Raw genomic sequence first — 22,667 nt, forward strand, 5'->3', positions numbered from 1 at the left:
TTTGCTGCTTTGCACCATTTTGACTGGTCCTCACAAGTAATTACATTACAGGGAGGGGGTGATTAAAAGTCTAATAATGCAGAGATTAAGTGGAATGTGATGTGGTCTACTTGGTTGATCACAGGGAGGAGGTTTTGTAATATATATGGGTGGGATAAAGGGGGAAAGGTCAAGTAAGGTCAGAGGAGCTTGAGACCCTTGGGGGGGGGGGAGGGGGGGTTGACAGGACAGGAGCAGATCCAGAGGTATTTTATGAGTCTCTTCCTTATTATCTTTGTTGATCCATCCTCCATCTTTGAGGGTCTATTGACATGAAAAAATTAGATACTCGTCAGTGTAAACTTGAAAATCTGACCGTCTTCCAGAAGACCCAAAAGCGGGCGTTAATCTGCCAGTGTAGGAGGTTCTATGGTTTTAAAGGAGTACACATGACTATATTGTGGAATTTACAGTGGATGAGAAGGGAGAGGATTGTGTTATGCACAAATGGGTGGGAGGTGAAGGGAAAGGTCATAAGGTCGATATCAGTCAAAGAACAAAAGAGAACAACTTGAGTTTTGGAGTATTTTAAATGGCTTGGTATGAAATCAAATTAGTTTTATAATTGATATGGGCGGGTTTGCTCAGGGAAGGTCACTCAAAGGTCAGATGAGGATAGCGTGGCTGGAGTCCTGTAGAAGAGATGCCAATGTTTAAGAACATTTGACATCTACATTGAGGTATTATATTATCACAGCCAGTAGCCAGAACTTTCAAAAGGGATATTTTTTTTCTCAAAAAGTGGAGGTTTTACCATGGAACCTCTGCATACCAAGATAAAAATTTACCCAGAGGAGACCTTTTCCCATCAAATGGGAGGTTGGGTCCCCCCCCCCCCCCCCCCCCCCCCACACACACACACACACCCCAAACTCCCCCCACCCCCCATCTCCTGTATCATAGTAATTTTTAAAGATTATTGCACATGCAGATGTGGCCTTGTACCTCAGCATCTAGTAACCCATAATTCTCCTGCCAAGAGATGGATGGAAAGGTACTTGTTGCCTCCATCAATCTTGTCATGCCTTGAACCTGGGAGTGAAATGCTCAAATCTGCCAGGTATCTTGGGATTATCTGGCTCATTACAAGGCTTTTCTTTTTAATTTGAAATGAGTTTTTGTTTCCTTGATGGTTGTTTGTTTTATAAAGTGATGATTTTTATTGCCAGCTTGGTTAAGTTCCGGTTTGGGCTCAGAATATTCCAGGAGTTGAATTCGTTACTAATTTTATTGATTGATGTTTTTGTATCAAATAAAAGAACGAGTTGTAATCACAATGTAAAAATTGAAGTTAAGTACCAGATTGATTGGGCAATCATCAGGATAATTCTTTTTACAATGAAAATGGATACATTGGCTATAAAGACTGAGTGGAGAGCAGAATGATATAAGCCAAATTGGCTTAGTGAAGCACAGTCACTGGAAAAGGGGATCATTTGGGACATTGTAATTTGCAAATGAAAAAAAAAAGCAGAATCTTCCAAACCTCTATAGAAATGTATTGTCTTGTCCCTCTATCCTCCAAGGTTTTTGTGGAAAAATTATACCTTTTAAGCTTGTTCGTCCACTGCATTGGTTCTACTATATAACAGGGGCATGGTTACTAGTACTACAGCATTGCCAGGCACCAGTAACAGGGGTAATTGCCATTCATTTCGACGTAATTGACCATTTTCTCAGTCACATTAGATTTATTTATCTGATCTATTTGCGCATTCATGAAGTAGTTCCAAGACTTGGGTGTAAAGCCCTAGAAAACTGGTGTGTCTGAAATCTGTTATATTTACAAGGATGGTAGCTTTTTTATGGCTCTTTTCCAAACTCATTGTTATCTCCTATATTTAGTTCTAAATAAAAAATTTAAAAGTCTGTATTACTGTGTCAATGGCAGTGAGTAAAGTAACAGAGTCAAAGTTGAAACCCATCAATTTATTTTCATTTTATTGTATTGAAAAGATATATCAGACATATATCACTTTGCTAGTCATTTTTTAATCAATTTTCAGATTTGATGTTCGAGACTTTTCTTAATTCAGTTTTGTATCAGTTTTGCTGGTATTCTTATTTTTCTAATATCATGACGGAATTACAATGCATTTTGAATGCAATTTTTCCAGCGGTACTCTTATAGTTAAAACAATAGCAGAAGTTATCAAAGCTGTCGGACGAAAAATATTGGATTAACACACACAAAGTTGAGAAGCTGACTTGAAACAGAAACGACATATTTTATGGTTGAACAAGTCGTAATGTGCCATAGTCAGCAATAAAGCCTCGGCAGTACTGTTTTTTTTTTTTTTTTGGAACTTGCAATGCTTTTTTTATGGCAGTAGCACATATATAGTGGCAGTCGTAGTAGTTAAAGAGCAATTTTTTCTGACGAAAACGCACCAGGTGTTACCATTATCAGCATTCACTTCACATTACCTCACATCCGAACTGACAAAACTAATGGCGGTTTAAATTAAAGAAACTGGAAATGTAATAAAAATTCTAGGAGCAAATTAAAGGAAAACGGACTGTGTCATCTGTTACTTTTCATCTCCCTCACTTTCCATTGCTGTGCATGTAAAAATTACAGTAGTATCAATTATATTGGAAGTTTTTTTATTGGCAGTGTAAACGTTCACAGTAGGTAGGGCAGAGGTAATTTGTGAATGTATTGATATTTACTCGAAAGCTTGAATTCCTATGTTTATTATTATTATTATTATTATTATTATTATTGCAAGCATTTGCTTATTTTGTTTAATTTTCATGCATTCTATAACTTGCTCGTTCTTTCAGATATGGTAAGATCACCTCCACAAAGGCAATAATTGACCAAGCAACAAACAAATGTAAAGGTAAATACATTGGTGGCAGCGGGTGGGATGAAATGTGCTCCACAGCTTAATCTTCACCTCAATAGTTATCTTTTTGTATGTTTATAATACTAAATGATACTTCAAAGCCAAATTAATTGAAGGAGAAAAGTAGTATTTTTCTTCATTTGTTTTTGTTTTAATACAACATTTTTTTCATTCTTTTGTAAGTCATTCAAAAAAGATGTTTTTAATTTATTTGTTTCCTTTTAATATCGTCTTTTCTTCTTTCTTCTGTAACTCATTCAAAAAAGTTCTCATTTTTTAATTTATATGTTTAGTTTTCATATCCTCTTTTCTTCTGTCTCCTTGCAGGGTATGGTTTTGTGGACTTTGAATCTCCCCAGGCCGCTGACATAGCCGTGAAGGCACTGCAGGCTCAAGGTGTCCAGGCACAGATGGCAAAGGTAGGCAATGTGAGTAACATCTGGGGAGTGGACACATTGACCACAACATCCTTATTTCTTTAATTAAGTTTAGTTGTTATGTATTTTAATTTTAAAAGTATGATGGTATAAATGATTTTCATTTTTTATACATAAAGGTTTTATGGTTTTAAATTGGGAAACAAATGAAATGATTTTTAATGAGGTAATTTCATTATTTAAGATAATTATAAAATGAAAGTTGTTTTCGTGAATACATTTTCTTGATGCCATCCTCAAGACAGGACCATAACACCTTCAGGCCTGCTACCTTAGGAAAATAATTTTGTTCGCTTACTGATACTTCTTATTAAATAACTGAATAATATTCTGACCAGGTATGCATAATTAAAATGGCGAATGATTGCTTCGCATTGCCACATTTTGAAGTGAAATGTGCACATATGTAGATAGACAGAATGTTGTTCAACTAATTTTCAAACAAATGAGAAAACACCACTTCCAAATCAGATGTGTAAAACAACTATCTCGATTCCTCCAGTCCAATTTTGCAACCCCACCTTGTCACAGAATTTCGGTACACAGCACATTTCGTGTACATTCCATCATCAAAAAAAAAAAAAAAAAAAAAAAAAAAACATCTGTAAGTAACACGTCCTGGAAAACAAACCAACACTGATCTATTACTAATTGTTCTCGCGAGCAGGAGACTGGCAATTAAAAGAGCATCCTTAAGATTTATTGTGCCGGTAGCAATGGCTAATTGATCACCCAAGAACAGCTGAGAGAGGATGAGGTAGAAGGCAGCTGGTAGGCGGGAGAGGCCCCGGTTTACAGAGATGTCAGACTGTGTCTTAGACTTTGTAATTGATAGGTTCACCTGGTCCTGCGTTCTTGAATGTGTGCTCTCACAAGATTGCTCATAGCGACATCAGTATGGCCACTCTCTTTTACGATTCTATGCACCCATGCTCTCACAGGTTGATTCTTTTGAGAATTTTGTCAATTGCGTTTGGAATTCTCATGGATTGAACATTTTATTTCTTTATTTATTTTTGTATATTATTTTATTTCACCACTTTGTAAGGAATTGTTAATCAGTTTTGTTCAAGTTCAGTAAGAAATGCCAAAAGACTTTTTGACTGTACTTGTTCCCATCATAGAGTTCTTACACGCATACCGCCAAGGTCCTGGCCAGGGGGTTACATACTTTCTAGACAGAAATAAGTGTTCAGTTTCTCCACTTACTGTTAATCTTTTTTTTCACTGACCTTTCCACAGAGAGGCAGTTTGTTTAGCATAGGTGGCCAGAACGCTTACCTGCCAGTATGGCTCTATATGTATGTATGGTTTATTATTTCTCTTGGGCCCACTTAAAGAACCACCAATCTGAAACTCTACTCCATTCTAACTTTGTTGTAAAACAGGGCTAATATCTTTATTAAAGTGGAGTGAAACCGATTTGTTTTAGGTCAGTGTTCGCAAAAGATCTTCAGTCTTTGAGTTAAGATGTACTTTCGGCTTAAAGTTCTCATGTGAAAAGTGATCCTTGAAGCCATGCAGTTGTTCAGCATGAGAAGTAATCTCATTACTTAAAAAGCATTAAGTCTGTTTGGATAGAAAATGGAAATATATTTCACAGTTTAAATCCCATGAGCAATCCCAGAATTGAATGGAAAGATTTTAGACCAAAAAAAAAGAAAAGAAAAAAAAGCTGCAAAATTGTTGCCCTAAAATGCAAAATTAAATAGGAAGTTTTGAGACAACAAAGATATGTGAATTTTTGCCCCTGAAACACATCAATCTCTGTCTGTATATCTTTAACTATCCATTATATGAAGCGATTGTCCTTTCATGAAATGCGCATATGACCGTCATCCGAGGACAAACACGCAATGATTTATGGTTGAAAAAAGCCTATTTCCTATGTCAGGGATTTGAGTGGAACTTAAAATAATAAGTGTATGTACTTGAACAAACGTTTTGCTCTGGTTTTAAATGGTTGGCATGTAGTGCTGAAGTTCATCATCTAGAGTCACTTGAAGTGGTGTTGGTGTAAGATCGCTGTAACTTGAAAGGCTTTCGTTCTATACTTGCATTTAAGGGTCTTTGGTGAATGACACGCAATAGTTAAATTAAAAACTGGATTATGTCGTCTCAGCATGCGCCCCTTTTTATGCAGGAAACCTGACAAAATGGGAGTACTGGTCCCCAGCTTGGGTTTAGGAAGGCCAGTTTACACTGGAAGGAAATGGAACCATTTTGTCATGGTTCGATCCAAGATTGTTCCGTTTAGATTGCAATCAATGTGATGTCAAAGGTAGATTTAAAGAGTATAGCAGATGAAAGTTGAGATTCTTCGAGGCATAACAAATACGTCTCTGAAGTTATGCCCTATGGGTTTGATCCAGGAGCGCATTAATGCATTAATGACCGCAGTGTAAACTCCCCAAGAGCAAAATATATAAAGAGTAGATCTTAAAGTTCAAGGCATGTTACACTTGACCGACTTTAATGAAGCAGCTCAAACTTATTTGACAGAACAGACTTTTTGAAGTCTAAATGTCACGGAGTGGCTTAAGTAATGATTTAATCAGGCATAAATGAGCATACTTCCTGTATATAAAAGAGACCTACTGAAAGTGGCCATATTCCTTACTAATAGACTGGAGAGTTTTGCTGTATTTGTTTCATATAAATAAGGTCTTATTCTTCAGATCCTCATTTGTTGACCGAGTACATATTTTCTTAGACCTAGAGGCTGTTTTCCATTTTTGATACTGATATATTACAATTGTTCAGATCATGCTTCTCTTTTCTCACATTTTAATGTAAAAAAGAGTGGACATTTCCCATTGTCACATTGAGGTCCTTTCCTTCTGTGATACGAATTGTACAACTACATCATATTCCGCATATCAGCATGTCCTCACAAAAAAGATAAATTGCTTAAACACACTTTTTACACCTAATGTCAGCAAAATTAAATGTTCTTTTGGAAGATTGGTCATCTATGAAAGCCTATAATGTACTCTGTAAACAGACAATTTTGTTGACCTTCTTGCTCTCATGGCTTCAAAATGCATTTCATCCTTGCTGAACTTGATTCGGAGAAAGATTCTAGGCTCAAAGGCAGCATGCTTCTTTGTGGAGGAAATTAATAGTCACAAAAATGTAGATTTAAGTTACCTGACCTGTATCGAGGGTTTCACCTTAAAAACCCATCTCCTAAATATTGCTCCTGTGATTCTTTATATAATTTTAAAGACATCTGTATACAGATCAGGAAGAAAACATTTTTCAAAGAAGGGGAGTGCATAAAAAAAGGCATAGAAGATGTAGAGAATGAGGATGAAAAGAATGAAATGGAAAGAATGGGAATTGATGATGTGTGTAAGACTAAAATAAACCCAAAAAAGGAATCATGCAACCAATTCCAAGTCAGAAGTCAAGGTGAAACAATTTGTGAAATCCAAGATTAGATAAAAACTTGTGCAATCTAAGGCCAGATGAATATGGGTTATAGGAAATCGAGGGGAAATAAATTTCTTTGGAGATTGTCCTTGTTATCAAGGTTGTTCATTTGTCCTCAGAGCATTTGAGTCCTAAGGTCAGATGAATAGTTTGTCACGTGGTTGGCATTGTCCCCAGTTGACCCTCGTGATCAAGGTGTCATCCAACCATGGGTCAGCAGTTGACACTGTCCCCAGTTGCCATGGCGATTTGTAAACTTAACAGAAGACATCTATTTGAATTATTGTAAGGCAGTGAAGTTTTTTTCATGGTGACAAAGTGAGTTACAGTTATGAACTGTTTGGTGGCATATAGGTGGATTTGATTAGTGGATAAAAAATCCTCCTTAACTGTAGCTTGGATTTGTTTTCAAATTTCATATTTAATCTACGCTGCTAATAAGCCCTTCTAAGAAATTCGCACCAATTCAAAATTTAAAAAAAAACCTCAGAATGACAGCACACAATAAAGCAAACATGTTTATTCATTATTCTAACCACCCAAGTCATAAACTTCTAACATTGCCACATTTTACCCAAAAAATACATGCTGAAATTGGAACTAGGCCAACTTAAAAAAAAAAAAACTTGTGCAGAAGCACCTTGGTTTTAAATCTTAGTTCAAATTCCTCCGTCTGTCAAGCTACCCCAACATCATACAATAGTTTTGGATCAAGTATCATAGAAACAACAAATACAATTATGTTTTGGACTTCTCCGATTCCTCGCAAACATTTCACAAAGCGTCATTTGATGACTTTGTGGCTGGGAGCATTTTCTGGAGTATATTATTCTTCCAGCTGAGTAGACATGTGTTAGGAATTCCTGTCTGGATTAGAAAGTAGTAGAGTTACCTCGTGGAGGTTTTAGACATTACCTTAAAAAAGAGAGGCAATAAAAATTGGCAGCTGTGAAAATAAACCTGGTAATGATGGATAGGAAAAGTTTCACAGTCAGGGAGAGCTTGACACTTGATTTTAATGAAATTATAAACAGCCCATACCTCCAGATACACACATATATATATACAGAATTAGAGTTGTGAAAAAGCAGGTACCTGAGCATTGGGCATTAAAATATGCCCAATATAGCTTAAAATGCGAGTTAAATTGTTGCAAAAGATTTTTGACATATGAAAAAATTAGATCTGAAGGTACATTTAAAATTTGAAATCCAAAATAAAATAAAAATTTAACTAGTTGGGAAATTTAAGACAACTGCATATTCTTCAACTATGTTCATTTTTTTTATGGTATATTCTTTATGAATAAAACACCATTCATGCTTTTAATGCATTCATATATCTACCTATTTTTCATTCCAGAATTCCAGAGAGGAGATTTTTATGAAACAGGCAGTCGGTTCCTGAATGTATTTCCTCATTCCAGAGAGAAGAGGCCCCCCCCCAAAAAAAAAAAAAAAAAATTGTCTCTTACTTTTCTCTAATATCACTGTGGACCTTAAAGCCAAGATGTCCATCTTTTCATGAGAGCCTGCTTTGAGCTGTCTTTCAATTTTTCTATTTTTTTCCTACAATCATCAATTCTTCCAACACAGATCTTACTTTGCATGAAATTTACAGGGACATTTTCTCCCATTCCAGTCAACACTAGGAGAGTCATATTTTGGGTCTTATTTTTGGTCTGAACTTCTTTACTTTCTATAGAAACAAGTGCAACACAAAATTTATCTCTCCCTCTCTCTCTTTCTCATTTCAGCAACAAGAAGAAGACCCCACAAACCTCTACATTGCTAACCTTCCCATGTACATGACAGAGCAGGATCTAGAAAATATGTTCACCCCCTACGGAACTGTCATTTCCACAAGGATCCTAAGAGACCAGAGTAGTAACAGCAGGGGGGTGGGGTTCGCCAGAATGGAAAGCAAAGAGAAATGTGACCAGATTAAACAGGCATTCAATTCAAAGATTTTACCAGGTTAGTTAGGTTATTGTTTGAATTATTCTGGATTATGATATGGGTTAGAAAGAATGTACAGATAATTTTGTTAAAAACTTTTTGAGAATCTTAATGATTTATTACAAAAATCAAGCAGACTTCATGTTCCTCTAAAAATATGGTGAATGTATACATAAGAAGCCTTGGAACAGCCTAACCTTGGATTATATATTATTCAAGCAAGAAATAGTATAGCGTGGTTGCTTGTGGGGAGCTGCTGACCTTGAAAAAAAAGGGATATATTCAAAACACATAACACCGGAAGCAATGGCGATTCATTTGATTAAATTATGTGTTTTAATCCCCTCACAAGGTTGTAAAGACGCCCTCTTGGTCAAAAATGCTGATGGCGGAAACAAGAAGAAGACACAGTACAAACAGAACCCAGGATGGACAGACCGCGGCGGGGAGGTAATAGCCTCTTTAACTCATATTTTTTGTTTCTTTCAAATATTCTTTGCTCATGGAGATATTAACACACACACACTCACACACACACACACACACACACACACGCACACGCACACACACACACACACACACACACACACTAAGGCTACATTCACATTGAAACTATCGGGCTAGCTGCTGAGCACTAATTCTACGGGAACTCATTGAATGCAATCAGATTAACACACTCAAATGTGCCTTTCTTACATTGAGTAGAATATAGAAAAGCTGGTGATTAAGCGAGTACATTGGAAACCAGAGGTGGGGTGTTAGTCTGTTAACCTGATGGCATTCAGTCAGAGTCCCTGTGGCGTTAGTGTGCAGTAGCTAGCATGATAGATTCATGGTGAAAGCACCCTTATATGCTCAACATGTAGAGGCCACAATGAACGTACTAGGATGTACTTATATATTGCCACATACTGAAAGTCCAGAAATAGGTTTAAAACTATTTATTTATTGTTCCTTGCTTGAAATTCTCACCAATAATGAATTAATTGGCTGTCAAGTGGAGAACGCATATGCATTTAATTTCAAAACCTGTTTCTAAATTTACAAAGTCAAAAAATTAAGCTGTGACTTTGACAATGTTGATAACTGTGAAATGATGTGTAAACAACTGTTTATTCTTTGTTTCCAGGGAATCGCACTGGCGTATGATCAGAGTGCGGCTGTTCAGAATGGGTAAGACAAAAAAGTACACAGGATGTCAAGACTCATGGAACATTTACATTTTGATATATGTTAAATGATAAAAGCAGGTTAAAATTTCTGTAGACTTGACACAGAGTTTGTCTCTTTATATTCTACAAACACTCCTTGTATACAATATACAATAATTTTTTTTAATTTTATGGTTGATAAAATGTTGAATTTAGAACACTAGAAAGGTAGCAACAGTATTATAAACTTAGTGAGAGTCAGTTTTTAACCTTGGTTTTAGTAAATCTTTGATTGATAAATGATAACTATCATTCTACAAAGATCAATCCAACTCAGTGGGTACACTCTCTGAATGCAAACGGATTAACATTTTATCACACCTCCTCCTGGCATTGAGTAATATACAGAAAAGGTGGTGATTATGTAGACTTTGGAAACAAGAGGAGGCCAGTTAAACTGATTGCATTTAGCAAGAGTTGGATAGCCCCATGTAGACTGATAGTTTTATTGGTAATAGGCCTTTATAACAGACTGTTACATATGACGTATACAATTATATGTCTACAATTGTCAGCCTATGATGTTATCCATGTCATTTTATCATTACAGCCTTTATCCTTATAGCCTCGCACAGACTATGATTTCGCCAGGGATGGTCCCCCGTTACACGGTCGCAACCACCGCCGCGGCGGGCAACTATCCCGTGCAAACGGGGGGCACGTCTTGGATGTACCACCCTCAGCACGTTATGCAATCCGCCATCACGCCCGTAAGTGCTACTTTCGTGGACGACCACAGACCGGTAAATTTATGGCAAGGGGTGGAACCCACTTTATTCTGGTACACCACACTGTCAAATATGACAACAGTATTTATTATATATATATTCATCATATATCACATTATCAAAGATGTATATATAGAGAAACTATATATATATTTCTGTATATATTATATTATATATATACATATTTATCCCCTGTCTAACCCAAAATGGCATGGTTGTCAGAACAGCAGCAAACTAACAACTTGGCGAGATGTTTATATTTTTACGTGGGGAGCCATATTGGCTGTGGCGAGTGTTTTGTGTCCTTCACTGGCTGCCAGATGGGGATTGGTGCTTAGCTGACGGATTTGTTGTTTGAACCTACCTGCCCACACAGGCGGCCATTTTTCTTTCTTCTTCAATCGTAAAAGATCCCATAAGAGTGCCAAATTTGGAAAAATAATCGCTATATGCACAGATACATCTGTGTCTGCACATAAAAATCATCAGATGTGATAAGTCTACCATAATTTAGCTGTGGTCATAAAAATCCTGAAATTCTTGATCCTACAGCTTTCATTACCTGGATTAGCTAATGAGAGTACAAGAAATATTCAGTCCTCGAAAATTTCTCGAAACGGAAACCTGAGGTCAATGAAACTATTAAGTCCTTACCATCACCTTGAATCAAAATTAATGTTGACATACAAAATAAAAAAATAGTTGAGAATTCAGTTCTCATCAGATTTTAAAATAAGTTTGCTTGTCAGCTTGGTGCCTTTTCCCAGTGGTATAGTATCAAAGTGGAGGACCTGGGACAGTATGGGAGGGAATATACTTACTTGGCTTGTCCCTGAAGCAATTAGTTCCCCATCTCAAATACATGCACCATTCGCTTTATTGTTGATGTCTGTAACATTCCTGAGATCATAACACAAGTCTTTCTCAAATCAAAAAAAATATATATATAAAACTATTGGAAAAGCTACAATTTTGAGATGTTGCCTTCTGCTGTTACTTGGCAGTTGGTTCACATCTTTGCATGTATGTTATCTAAAGCAATTAAAGTAACAAATGTTGAATATTTGGTTGTTTAGCTTAAGAGGGGGAATTCTGTGGGTATAAACAACAAACCTTTTGTGTTTGGAGGAAAGTTTGTGTTATGATTACACAGTGTGTGTTGTCAACTGACCAGCCTTTTTCACTCACTCAAAAAAAAAAAAAAAACGATGTAATTTTACCAAATCATATTCTATTTATCATGATTGAATTGATTGATAGATGAATATTCAAATGTCCTTCTTTATCTTCTGTCAACCAGTGTCCACATATGCTAATATAATGGCACACATACAAAGTCACGCACGCACACACGCACACATGCACTGCACGCTGTATACGGGCACAAATGTAAACACACATGTTGCATTCACTAAGCAACCCTATTCATCACAAATCAAATCACATTCAGAGCTTTTCGAATTATCTTTGGCTGACCCCCTCTCATTGTGATTATCTTTTGTGATTACATCATCACCTTGTTTGTTTGTTTGTTTGTAGTAATAATTATTCTGTGAATTGTTCTGTGTGATTTGTCAATTCAATTCGTTCTTGAGGTGCTTTTTTGAATGAAGACAAATCCTAACTGGTTTAAGAGCTAACGGCATCACACGATGACCTAACTAGCCTCTGCACAAACTGTTCTTGTATGTCACCCACATCCATCATGATAGGGGAATTGATTTTCAGTAAGTGAATTTCAACCTGAATGATTTGGGAACAGTCATCCAGGAGACTTTTGATTGATTTGCCATTTACCATAGAAACTAAATTTTGCCATGAAAGACCATTTGGATGGGCAGATCCAGAGATATTTTCTGAGAGTCTTTCGAGTCATCTTTGTTGATCCTTCCTCCATTTTTTTACCATCTTCCGGCAGAAAAACAATAGATGCCCGTCAATGTAAACTTGAAAATTTTGACCCTCTTCAGGAAGACCCATAAGACAGCCTCTATCCCCCTCTGTTTGATTAGTTGACAATATCTTATCCAGTACACGGGTGCAGCACTGGGAGGTCCCAAGGCATGGAGACAGCTGTATCACTTAAGTGATTTGGTCATCTTGTGATGTCATTTAGACTTAAACCAGTTCAGGTACCTTTGCCATGAAGCAGACATTTGGAATCAAAACGAAAGAAAGAAAGACAATATTGGAAACTGTTGCATAAGTCAAAGAATCTGTTTTGTGAAAGCATCTTTTTGTCTTTTACTGAAAAATTAATGTTTTTAATGTTGTTTTATTAAAAGTCTTTGCACTTGAAACCACTTATTTTTAATTGACCAGTAATAAACTGCTGTTAGCTTTTACAAGACTTTAAAATAACAAAAATGTTCCAGGTTTGTCTTCATGGATATGTCAAATGGCACCTCAAATGATGTGTGTATCACCTTGTAAATGCATAAATTATGATAATTAATTCATCACAGAATGTGTAGTTAATCAAAGTGATTGTGCCCAGTTAAGACATTTCTGTCCAATCTGCAGCCCAGGTCAGTATGATGAATGCACAATCTTGATCGTAATTTTGGCCAGATTTCGTACAAATGCAACCCTCAGTGAGGACTATGGGCATCATTTAAACATTGGCACGCCTCTGGACACAATATTGGCATATGTTTTGATACATTTGCATCTTTTTATTCACTGCAAGGTACATATTTGGTCTTCTTTATTATTGATTATAAGGAACATCACATTTGTACTCTGTTCTTGCAGAAAAAAAGGCTGTATTTGTACATGTTCCCACTTTTCATCATGTTTCCAACCATGTTAGATTGCCATATCTTGGTTAAACTTATCTTCACAATGTGTTTGATTACAATTTCATCATTATACGACATCATTCAATTGACTTCGGCAATATTGGCAGGGTGGGACAACAGAGGGATTAGATTGCCTCCTTATGGTGAGCTAATTGTAACAAGACAGCTTGATAAGATTGGTTGTTACCAAGATGGGTTGTTTCAACTTGGCTGGAAACGCCGTTAATGTTAAATCTGACCTGCTTTGATAATGTAGTCAGTAAAGCACTAGAATTCCTAGAGTAACATTTTTCATGTAGCTTCAGAGATAAGTCCAAGTAATTGTGTTAACAAGAGCATGTGAATTCCATGGCTCACCTCTATGTACCCTGACCTAGTTTTGAATTTAGACTCCAATTCTACATTGGGAAATGCTACCTAGTTTACTTTTTAAAGTAATCTGAAAAAGAAAGATTTCTTAGATACAGTGTACAAAAGACGAGAATGTTTAAGAGAAAGAAAATATTTTTTTACAAAGCAAAGCATAAAAACAAGACTGTTACAACTTTGTACTCATTTGATTCAAGTATCATTATGAAAAAAAGAAGCTTTTTAAAATATTCGAGCAACAACACACTGCATTTGATAACTTGATTCTTAGATCAAGGGTATCTCACAGATTGAAAATTCTCTCAGAAAAAATCATTCATCCCAATGTAGAATCCGAGTTTTCTTTTAAGACTGGGAATCGGGGTGTAGTATACTCCAATGCTGCTTCCTTACAACTTCTCCCCTCTCCTCACTCGGCAAAAACTGCTTGTTAATAATGATAATCCCAACGCTAGATTGTTAATTTCTGTATATTATTTTTGCAATGGGGAAAGAGACATTTGGACCAACTGACCTCTACCTGCTGACAGCTGTGTGAGGGGGCTATCAATATTTATTAAAGGTCTTAAATGCTGTTTATATGAATGCTGACAGTTGGTGGTGCTGGGAGGCAATATAATGGGGGTTCTACCTCTTGGGCATGCATGAGCCTCGTGTTTGCACATGCAGCATTTTCTTTCGATATTTTCCTGGTTTTTCTACTTCTTTTTTATTTCCGTGTATATATTTTTACCATGTGTGTGAGTTCATATTTATTATGTGTATCCTTCAAACCTTGCTTATTTTATGTGTTTATTATTTTATATATATGTTTGCATGGAAAGCTTTCGAATGCACCTCCGAGGTAGTAGCGCTGAGAATGAATGTGTATGCATGCATCTAGCACGTGCACATGCATGTTGTATTCTGTTTGTGATTGTTTTGTTACCATTATTACGGTAAGCTTTCTATACCTTTGTGCCTTGCATGGGGTGTGAATGCACTGTTTGTTTATTTGTTTTTTGTTGATTATTTGTTCATCTTGTTAATGAAATTGTTTAGCATTAATTAATAATGTTGTTAAATCACTGTCTGGAAAGCTGGCATGTGTAATTTGCATTTCATAATTTCATTTAACTGTAAAGTGATTTTTGTATTGAAATATTCTCAGTTACTAAGAATGATTTTGATAAAGATTGCAGCAGTTGCTGTCAAGTTTTAATTTTTTTTTTTTTTTTTCAAAAAAGCTGGCTTATAATCATTGTTGTTTGATCTGCAAGTTGACTTAATATAATAATTACATCTTCACATATAATATCTATATATTCCAGTTTTTGGCATATTGTCTGCATTGTTTCATACCTCCCCATGATGTTACTCCAGTTTCCAATTTTTTTTTTTTTTTTTCAATACTTACTTCTTGATATATGCATGTTGTTTGTACTAAAAGTTGGATATTTTCAGCTGTTTCATTGGCTATATAATCTCCCAATGAGAATCATATTTACAAATCTGCACGAGACCCGTGTTGAAAATAGGCATTTAATCTGATAGAACAAAACAACTTGTGTGTTGAAGTTGTGTCTTACTGTCTCTGCCACCTAGAGGTGACCAATACTAAATTTACTGAGACTATGCCATATATTTTACCTATATTGACCAGTGAGAATGCTTTGAGTATTCAGCCCTTGCCATAACCTCAAAACTCTGACCAACCAGAATGCTGAAAGTATTCAGTCCTTACCACAAGTGCATAAAATAAGCAGAGCAGTTCTGTCACCGTGGAAACTGGTGTAACATCACCATGGCAACAAACCCCTTGACTTTACACGTCCTTTGGTTTCTTTCCTATTTCAAGGTGATTCCCACAAGCTTACATCCAGGTTCCACCATGGATCCAAATCTTATGCCGACCCTTGCTGCACAGATGGGCCAATTACAACTCTCTGGAGCTTCGGTAGGGGAGGAACATGGACAGTTGTAAATTGTTGCTCTCTAAAAAGAAAAAAAAAGAGATAGACCTGGGTGGCAGAGTTGCTATTGCTATTGTCATTGATGACGATGGTGGTGATGAGGCTATTTTAATCCCCACATAAACTTTAAACGAGATGCAATTCTACACTTGGGTCTATGGATCTTTACGATAACAATGTTGTTACTGATGATATGTTAATGATGATAAACATTATGAATTGTAGGATGGATGATGATAATGATGATGATGATTAATGAAGATGATCTTGACATTTATACACTTATATTCAGCATTTGTTGAAGATTTTATGACAGACTTTATTTTTTGCCAGACATTTCATTTAGAAATTTTCATCTTTCAAATGGTAACCGAGACTCTAACTACTATATAATCTGTTATTGCGTATCATTAAATGTGTTAAGGACGTTTACAAGAAGGTTTACATACTGTCGAGGGACATTTTGAAAATCATCCCACATTCGTATTTGTGTATTGGAGGTATTTATTGCAAATACAATATCTAAATTTTTGTGAGTTTATATATGTGTATGTACAAGATTGTACATCTGGAAAGCAAAAATATACAATTTGCTTTATATTTGACAAAGGAACAATGGTGAGAATAAAAACTTAAATTGGTTTTATCATTAAGGGATGCAATTTTAAGGTTGTTAGGAACACAGAATGGTCGAACCAAGTGGTAACAGTTGTAAAAGAATTTGGAAAGGAAGCAAGTCCAGATTTACAAATGGCTTCTTGCAAATTTTTTGTCGTCAAAGTTGTTGTACATTTGAGTACTATGGTTCTTTTTATGTTAGACGTGGTTCTTTTGAAAGTTGGTTCTTTCTTTGTTTTTTTGGGGTTGAAAGGTTGTTGTTCTTTTGGATATAAGTCTACAATGGATGGAATGTTCTAGGTATAATATGCATGTTTGATTGTCTTATCATAGAATTTTAGGTGTAGGGATCAGTTTTGACAATATTAGCTAGTTGCTTCACTCCATATATAATCACAAATACACATATATATACATATAATCAGTAATGAGTAGGTTTTGTCTAGGACAGAGCTTTTGTACATAGCTAAGTGCATGTTGAATGATGTACATAGATTTTTCCCAGTTGTTTTCTTCTTAAACGTAATATTTTTGGTTTAACACTCCGTTCACGGATATATAGAGATCAGCAAGTTTTTTTTTTAACGTGACTCTGAAAATGCAGAATAAAAATGGCATTTTTCTTTTTTTGATCAGCAACTAAGTGGAGTAGTTTTGAAAGGATTATGAATAGTTGGAAGATATAAGTTCAGATAGACTGAAAAGGATGCATTGGGATAAAATGGTGTTTGTGGAAGCTCAGTCCAGTGCAGAAGGCTTAAATGGTTTGACAAGGGCTTAAATCATTTGACAAGGGCTAAAATTGCAATTAAAAGCTCTATAAAGTACAGAAAGGTCATTGAGAATTCTGATGTTCTCTGTCCTAAAGAAAATGCATTCAATATGTGTATAAGGGGGGGGGGGAATGGCAGATGGAGTTGATGTTGAATGAGGTTGCAGATTTATATTTAAAAAAAGATGTTAAAAAAGGAAGATTTTCATTTTTATTCTTGGATTAGGCCTATGGTGACTGTGACCCTGGGGAGATGGGGAAAAGTGTTGAATTAGCCCTGATACTACTTTATAGCGATCCATATTACAGTTTATATTTAACATTAAAACTCATAGTAATTCATATAAAGGTTCATATTGACCCATAATGATTGCCTTTAATCAAGGTGGAATATTGGTCAGATATGGATTTTTTAATATACCTCAAAAAGTGGCTAACAATTCGGTATTATTGAAATAATTATGAAATGTTTAAGACCTGTGTTAATAATTATCAAGTGTTAAGGACCTGGGTGGTTGAGAGAAGGCATAGACCCTGTGCTGAATGTCGAGTAATAAGGGGTGTGTACAGTTTGTGTTCCTAGTGGCTAGTTGTTTTTGTCTTTGGGTTCTGTTGGCAAACAGTTTTGAAGAGCTGGGGAGACTTTGGTCACCTGTCCAAATTGCAGCCTCATTTTAGCACAGACTGAAAGTGAGACTCCATTGATGGTAGTGGATAATGTAGACTTCTTCCATTTCTAAGTCTAGTCTTATCAAACCCAGAGGTAGTGTTTTGGGCAGTTCTTTATTGTATTCCACACTCTTTCAATGAATCAACATCTTGTTTGTCAAATAGGACTTTTCTGATTGTAGTCTATCTTGGAAAGGTTCTTTTTTTCCCTGGGAATTTTTATGTGTACATACATATAATGGAAATGTTATGTTGTGCATTCGCTATATTTTATACCATTTAACATTCATCATAGTCACTCATATTTTTAGGAAAGAAAGCTGCAATTATATTTTATTCTTTAGAAAGCTAGTCAAGAATTTTATATTTAATCCCGAAATAGATGTTTTTGTGTGACTGATGGATATTATATTGTTTACCATCTTACACGTGTGTGTTGGCTATAATGGAATCATTTTAATTAAATCAAAATTGCTTGTATCATTAAAATTTTGCTCATTTGGTGCAATTACTTTCATTGTGAGAGAACCTTTCCAGATAGGCTACATTGCTTGGCTGCCTTTTCAAGTTTTCTGACATTTCATTGGGTGCTGCCAAAGGTGAAGGTCACTTGAATCTGGTTGTCTGTTCTTCAGAAAGTCTTGTAGAACCGCTGCAGTAGATTGTTGTCTTCATTAGTATATATCAATTTCATAGTTACAATTCCAGGTTATCCATTTAAATCTCGTTTTAAAGTTGATAAAAAGTCTGTGATGCGGTATATGTATGTTGTTGAACTCCATCATATATTTGGAATATGCTATTATTTGCAATACATCATTGTTACGGAATACACTGTTTTTAGTCAAGTAATATTCAAACTATTCTATCAGAGTTTATGCTGTGTTTAGTTACCTGAAGTATTCATCTTGGAAGCTACCTTAGAAAAATTGTTAATTTTTACATTTGTTGCTAGTTTTTAATAGTCTCGAAGAAGGTTAACATTGTTGTATATTCTCCAAGCAGACGCCACCCCAAAGATGATAAGAAAAAATTGCACACACTGTTGATTATGATAAGTTTATATAAAATTGGTAATAATCGGAGAAGAATTTTTGTTACTCTTTTCACACAGAGCTTTGTTAATTGTTAAAAAAAGTATATAGATTGCATATTCATCTGTACTTTTAGCACCCAGGTTAAGTTATTTGACAACACGATGTTTATATGTTGTTATGTCTTATATACTCTACGATACAGTTGCTGCTGTCGACTATTTACTACAATAATGAAATGTAGATTCTTATTATATAATTTCTTGTACAGGTTAAGTGTGTATTTAGCGCATTCATATATGACTTTGTTATTAATACAATTATTCTCAACCATTTTTCGAAGATGCCAAGATTTTAAATTATTTTTGTACTGAATGTGATATGGTAACTTATATGGTAACAATATGGTAACTATATTGGTTTTCCTGATATTATTGGTTTGTAGAATGTAATGCATTCTTTTTGGTGCAGTTAAGACCTCACTTTTTATAGAAACATTGCTTTAAAGTGTGAAACAATATATTGTTTACTTGCTTCAGAATTAATGAAAAGTCACACCAAATTTTAAACCATGAAGAAATTTGACCTTGATTGCTGCTCCCATATGACTATTGTTTTATCTTAGCCAGTTTACAACTAGATTTAAAATTGAAGAAATAAGCTCAATTCCAATGAAATTAGTTCTTACTTGCTTAGATTTGGTGTGCGTCCTTGTAATTTTGGTCTGTCTTGTGCAGTGGTGCACTCTACAGTTTCTATAACTAGCCAAGACAAGCTGGAGTGAAAGGTTGGTGTCACTGGGCTTATATGTATGCTTGGGAAATAACAAATTTTAACAGAGGAATTTTTAATGCTTGTTGCACCTGTCCAAGGACACTTGAGATCTTTCTTGAAGTTTCTATTGACAGCAGCATATCCTCTTTCCACTGGTTGTTTAGGTTTTTACAAATGATGCCAGCTAGTGAAGGAAAGTTTCATTCAATACTTTTTCAAATAAAGATATGTATACTGTTTTATCTGAGGTACAGCAAGGGTCGGATTGTGTAATTCACTTGTTGTGTTGTTGACATTTTTAAGTTGTATAATCCGTATTAATTCATATTCCCCTTCTTATGATAGTTTGTTGTACAGGAAATAACTTTCACGTATTTAACTGATAAAGCATTAGAACTTGGTAAATAGAACTTGTTAGAAGTTGCAGTGCAATGGAGAGGGATAAGACAAAGAATTCCATTGTTTGTTTTTTTGTAACATTCTCTGTCAACAAAATCTTGTACTTAGTGAAATCAAATACTATGCTTATTAGGTAGAAGAGGATTATCTTGTACATATTTGAAATACTGCAGTATAAATAGCTTTTAGTTTGGTGGTAGGTCTTAGTAATCAAACATATTTAATTAAAAAAAGAGTTAAAATTGCATGGTCTTACAAGATTGTATAGGCAGTGTTATAAAACATTGTAAAAAAAAAATTAGGAAAAAGAAAATAAAACTGCTGTTTTGTCAACATTAGTATCAGTGGGTGGGCAGTTAATTGTGTATGCCATAATATTACTATACATAATTGGATAACATATAATCTTCATCAAGTTATTATGAAAGGCACAAATACATGTGGTATTATTGAAGCTAGTTAGATTTTAATACGGTTGAGTGTTTTATGTATATGCACAGAGTGTGTATCTGCCCGTGAGTGTGTAATATACATATGTATATATGATATAAAATCAGTGTATGTATTGCATATACATAAGCACCCACATTTGTTTCCAAGGTGCTTTTTTTTTTGTGTTGAGTATGTAAAACCTTTTAAAAAATCATGTTAATGGAAGAGCATCACCCATGGCACTGATGTTGACATTGCAACAGTTTGTCAAAATAATTACAGATTTAAAGATTTTTTTCTTCCGATAATTCTGTTGAGAGTTGAGTAGCAAAGCCATTGTAGTGTAGTGGAATAAAAGTGATGAAAATTATTTTTTTATTATTTGTTTTGAATGTTTTTTTCATGTTGTACTGTGAGAAGTATAACTTACTGCTGCAACTGTTGTGTAGGAAATAGGATCTGATTTAAAGTCCACTTTGCTTCTTTTGGAAGTTTATGAATTCAAGATACAAATTCTCATTCAATTTTGCCCATAAAAATTGTTTAAAATTTATGTGGTATATGAAAAAAAGTCACATTCGTCTGGACCCAGTGTAAAGTTGAGAATCGTGAAGACATTTATGTGCTCTGTGGTACGAGTATGAGTTTGGATTCACTGATGTACCAATGAATGAAGGTTTGCAACCAAAATGCCACATGCTGGCATTAACCTTTGTTGAAGTTCTCGAGGAACCCTCCATAATTTAATAACATCTCAACTGCTGAGACGAAATTATATTGTTGAAATTTTGGTACGATATAACCCTCTTACATGCAATTGGACCTCATATTCCATAGCTCAGATCCATGTTTGTTCTTGCACAACAGTTACAGCACCAGTGGCTCCATCTTCAGTTTAATATTGAATCCCATTGCGGTTACACCAAACTTGGCTTCAAAGACATATGCCATTGGATTTTGTAGTAGATTGATGCCTGCAGAGTCGTAGGTATGACCCTGTTGGTGCATGAATAAAGACCCATAGTGTTGTGTGTAACTAAAGCTCAACTATGAAGATAAAAATGTGGAGAAAATGGTTGCAGTCCTAATCAACGACCAGTTCTAATCAAGAAGACCACTGTGGACATTCCCGGAGAGATGGCAACCTCAACACTTGTTTCAAGTTAACAAAGGAACACAAGGTAACAACCCAACCCCGATGTGGATTGTCTTGTTTGGTCACCATATTATACTGATATTAGTGCCATCTATCTTTTATATTATTCCTCAATAGTGGGTTTGCTTTGGTGGTGGCTTTTGCTTGACCAGAACCGTAGGCAAAAATCAGTCCTGGCAGACTGTGCGGTGCTGATACTTGGTGTCAAAAGAAACGGAATTTAAGCAGGAATTAACACACATTTAATAATTGTACTACCCATTTCAAATTTTTTTTTAAATGAGTAATAATAATGTTCAGAGACAACACCTCTCAAACTCGTTGCTGATATAATTTTGAAGTAAACGTAACCTCGTCACTCATTCTTGGCAAAGAAAATAATAAGGAAACATCAGCACCATGCATCTGCCGTAGTGTGATCTATGTTATTTACCTCTTCTCCACAGTATGAATTCTAGCCTAAATCATATTTATACCATATGGTGCATGGAATACCACTGCTCCTCTTTACATATATTACATATTTTTCCATATATATTTTATAGTTAGATATTTAATCCTCACTGGTGTGGTTGTAGAGCTAAGCATTTTTATTCACAGCGTGATTGTGTATGTGGATAGTAAATAGGAAAATGCACAAGCAAGACAGAAAACTAAGTCTAACCTCTGCTTTTATCTGTAATAGACTCTGGGATACTCTTGGCTTTAACAGAAGGCTGGCATTGAGGGGACAGATAAGTACAGGCTTAGAAAACAAAGGTCTTGAAAGACACTCTGATTTTTGCTGTACTTTTCAACTTTGTGATTTGGCCAAAATTTTCAAAAATGTTGATAGTTTTAAAGGTTACTGTCACCATTTTGTACTTATCTTACGGCCATATTGGGTAACTCTGCCTCTGTCTCAAAACACTGCCATTTTGCTTTTTAAAAAATCATTGGCTGGCTCCAAAACCAAAAATATAACTAGATTCTATCAACCATAATTATTTGAACCTGTTTTAATCACCCCAGTGAACCTAGTTCCAATATCT

At 35.4% G+C, this 22,667-nt stretch overlaps 1 protein-coding gene across 11 annotated transcripts in view; it reads left to right on the forward strand.

Annotated features, from left to right (window-relative positions):
* LOC106166097 (RNA-binding motif, single-stranded-interacting protein 2) overlaps positions 1–22,667 on the forward strand; it is a 110,998-nt gene that overhangs the window by 82,885 nt on the left and 5,446 nt on the right. For 6 of the 11 annotated variants that reach the window (XM_013544524.2, XM_013544521.2, XM_087013925.1 and 3 more), the window contains 7 exons: positions 2,827–2,885; positions 3,219–3,319; positions 8,520–8,739; positions 9,074–9,171; positions 9,851–9,894; positions 10,483–10,675; positions 15,668–15,766. In XM_013544524.2, coding sequence (XP_013399978.2) covers positions 2,827–2,885; positions 3,219–3,319; positions 8,520–8,739; positions 9,074–9,171; positions 9,851–9,894; positions 10,483–10,675; positions 15,668–15,766 — 814 coding nt within the window. Of the gene's footprint in view, positions 1–2,826; positions 2,886–3,218; positions 3,320–8,519; positions 8,740–9,073; positions 9,172–9,850; positions 9,895–10,482; positions 10,714–15,667; positions 20,851–22,667 lie in introns of those variants that run through there. The other 5 variants (XM_013544519.2, XM_013544518.2, XM_013544525.2 and 2 more) reach the window with 5 other exon arrangements.

This window comes from Lingula anatina, chromosome 5, assembly GCF_051362555.1.
Source record: "Lingula anatina isolate TDL-2025a chromosome 5, LinAna3.0, whole genome shotgun sequence".
Lineage (NCBI taxonomy): Eukaryota > Metazoa > Brachiopoda > Lingulata > Lingulida > Lingulidae > Lingula > Lingula anatina.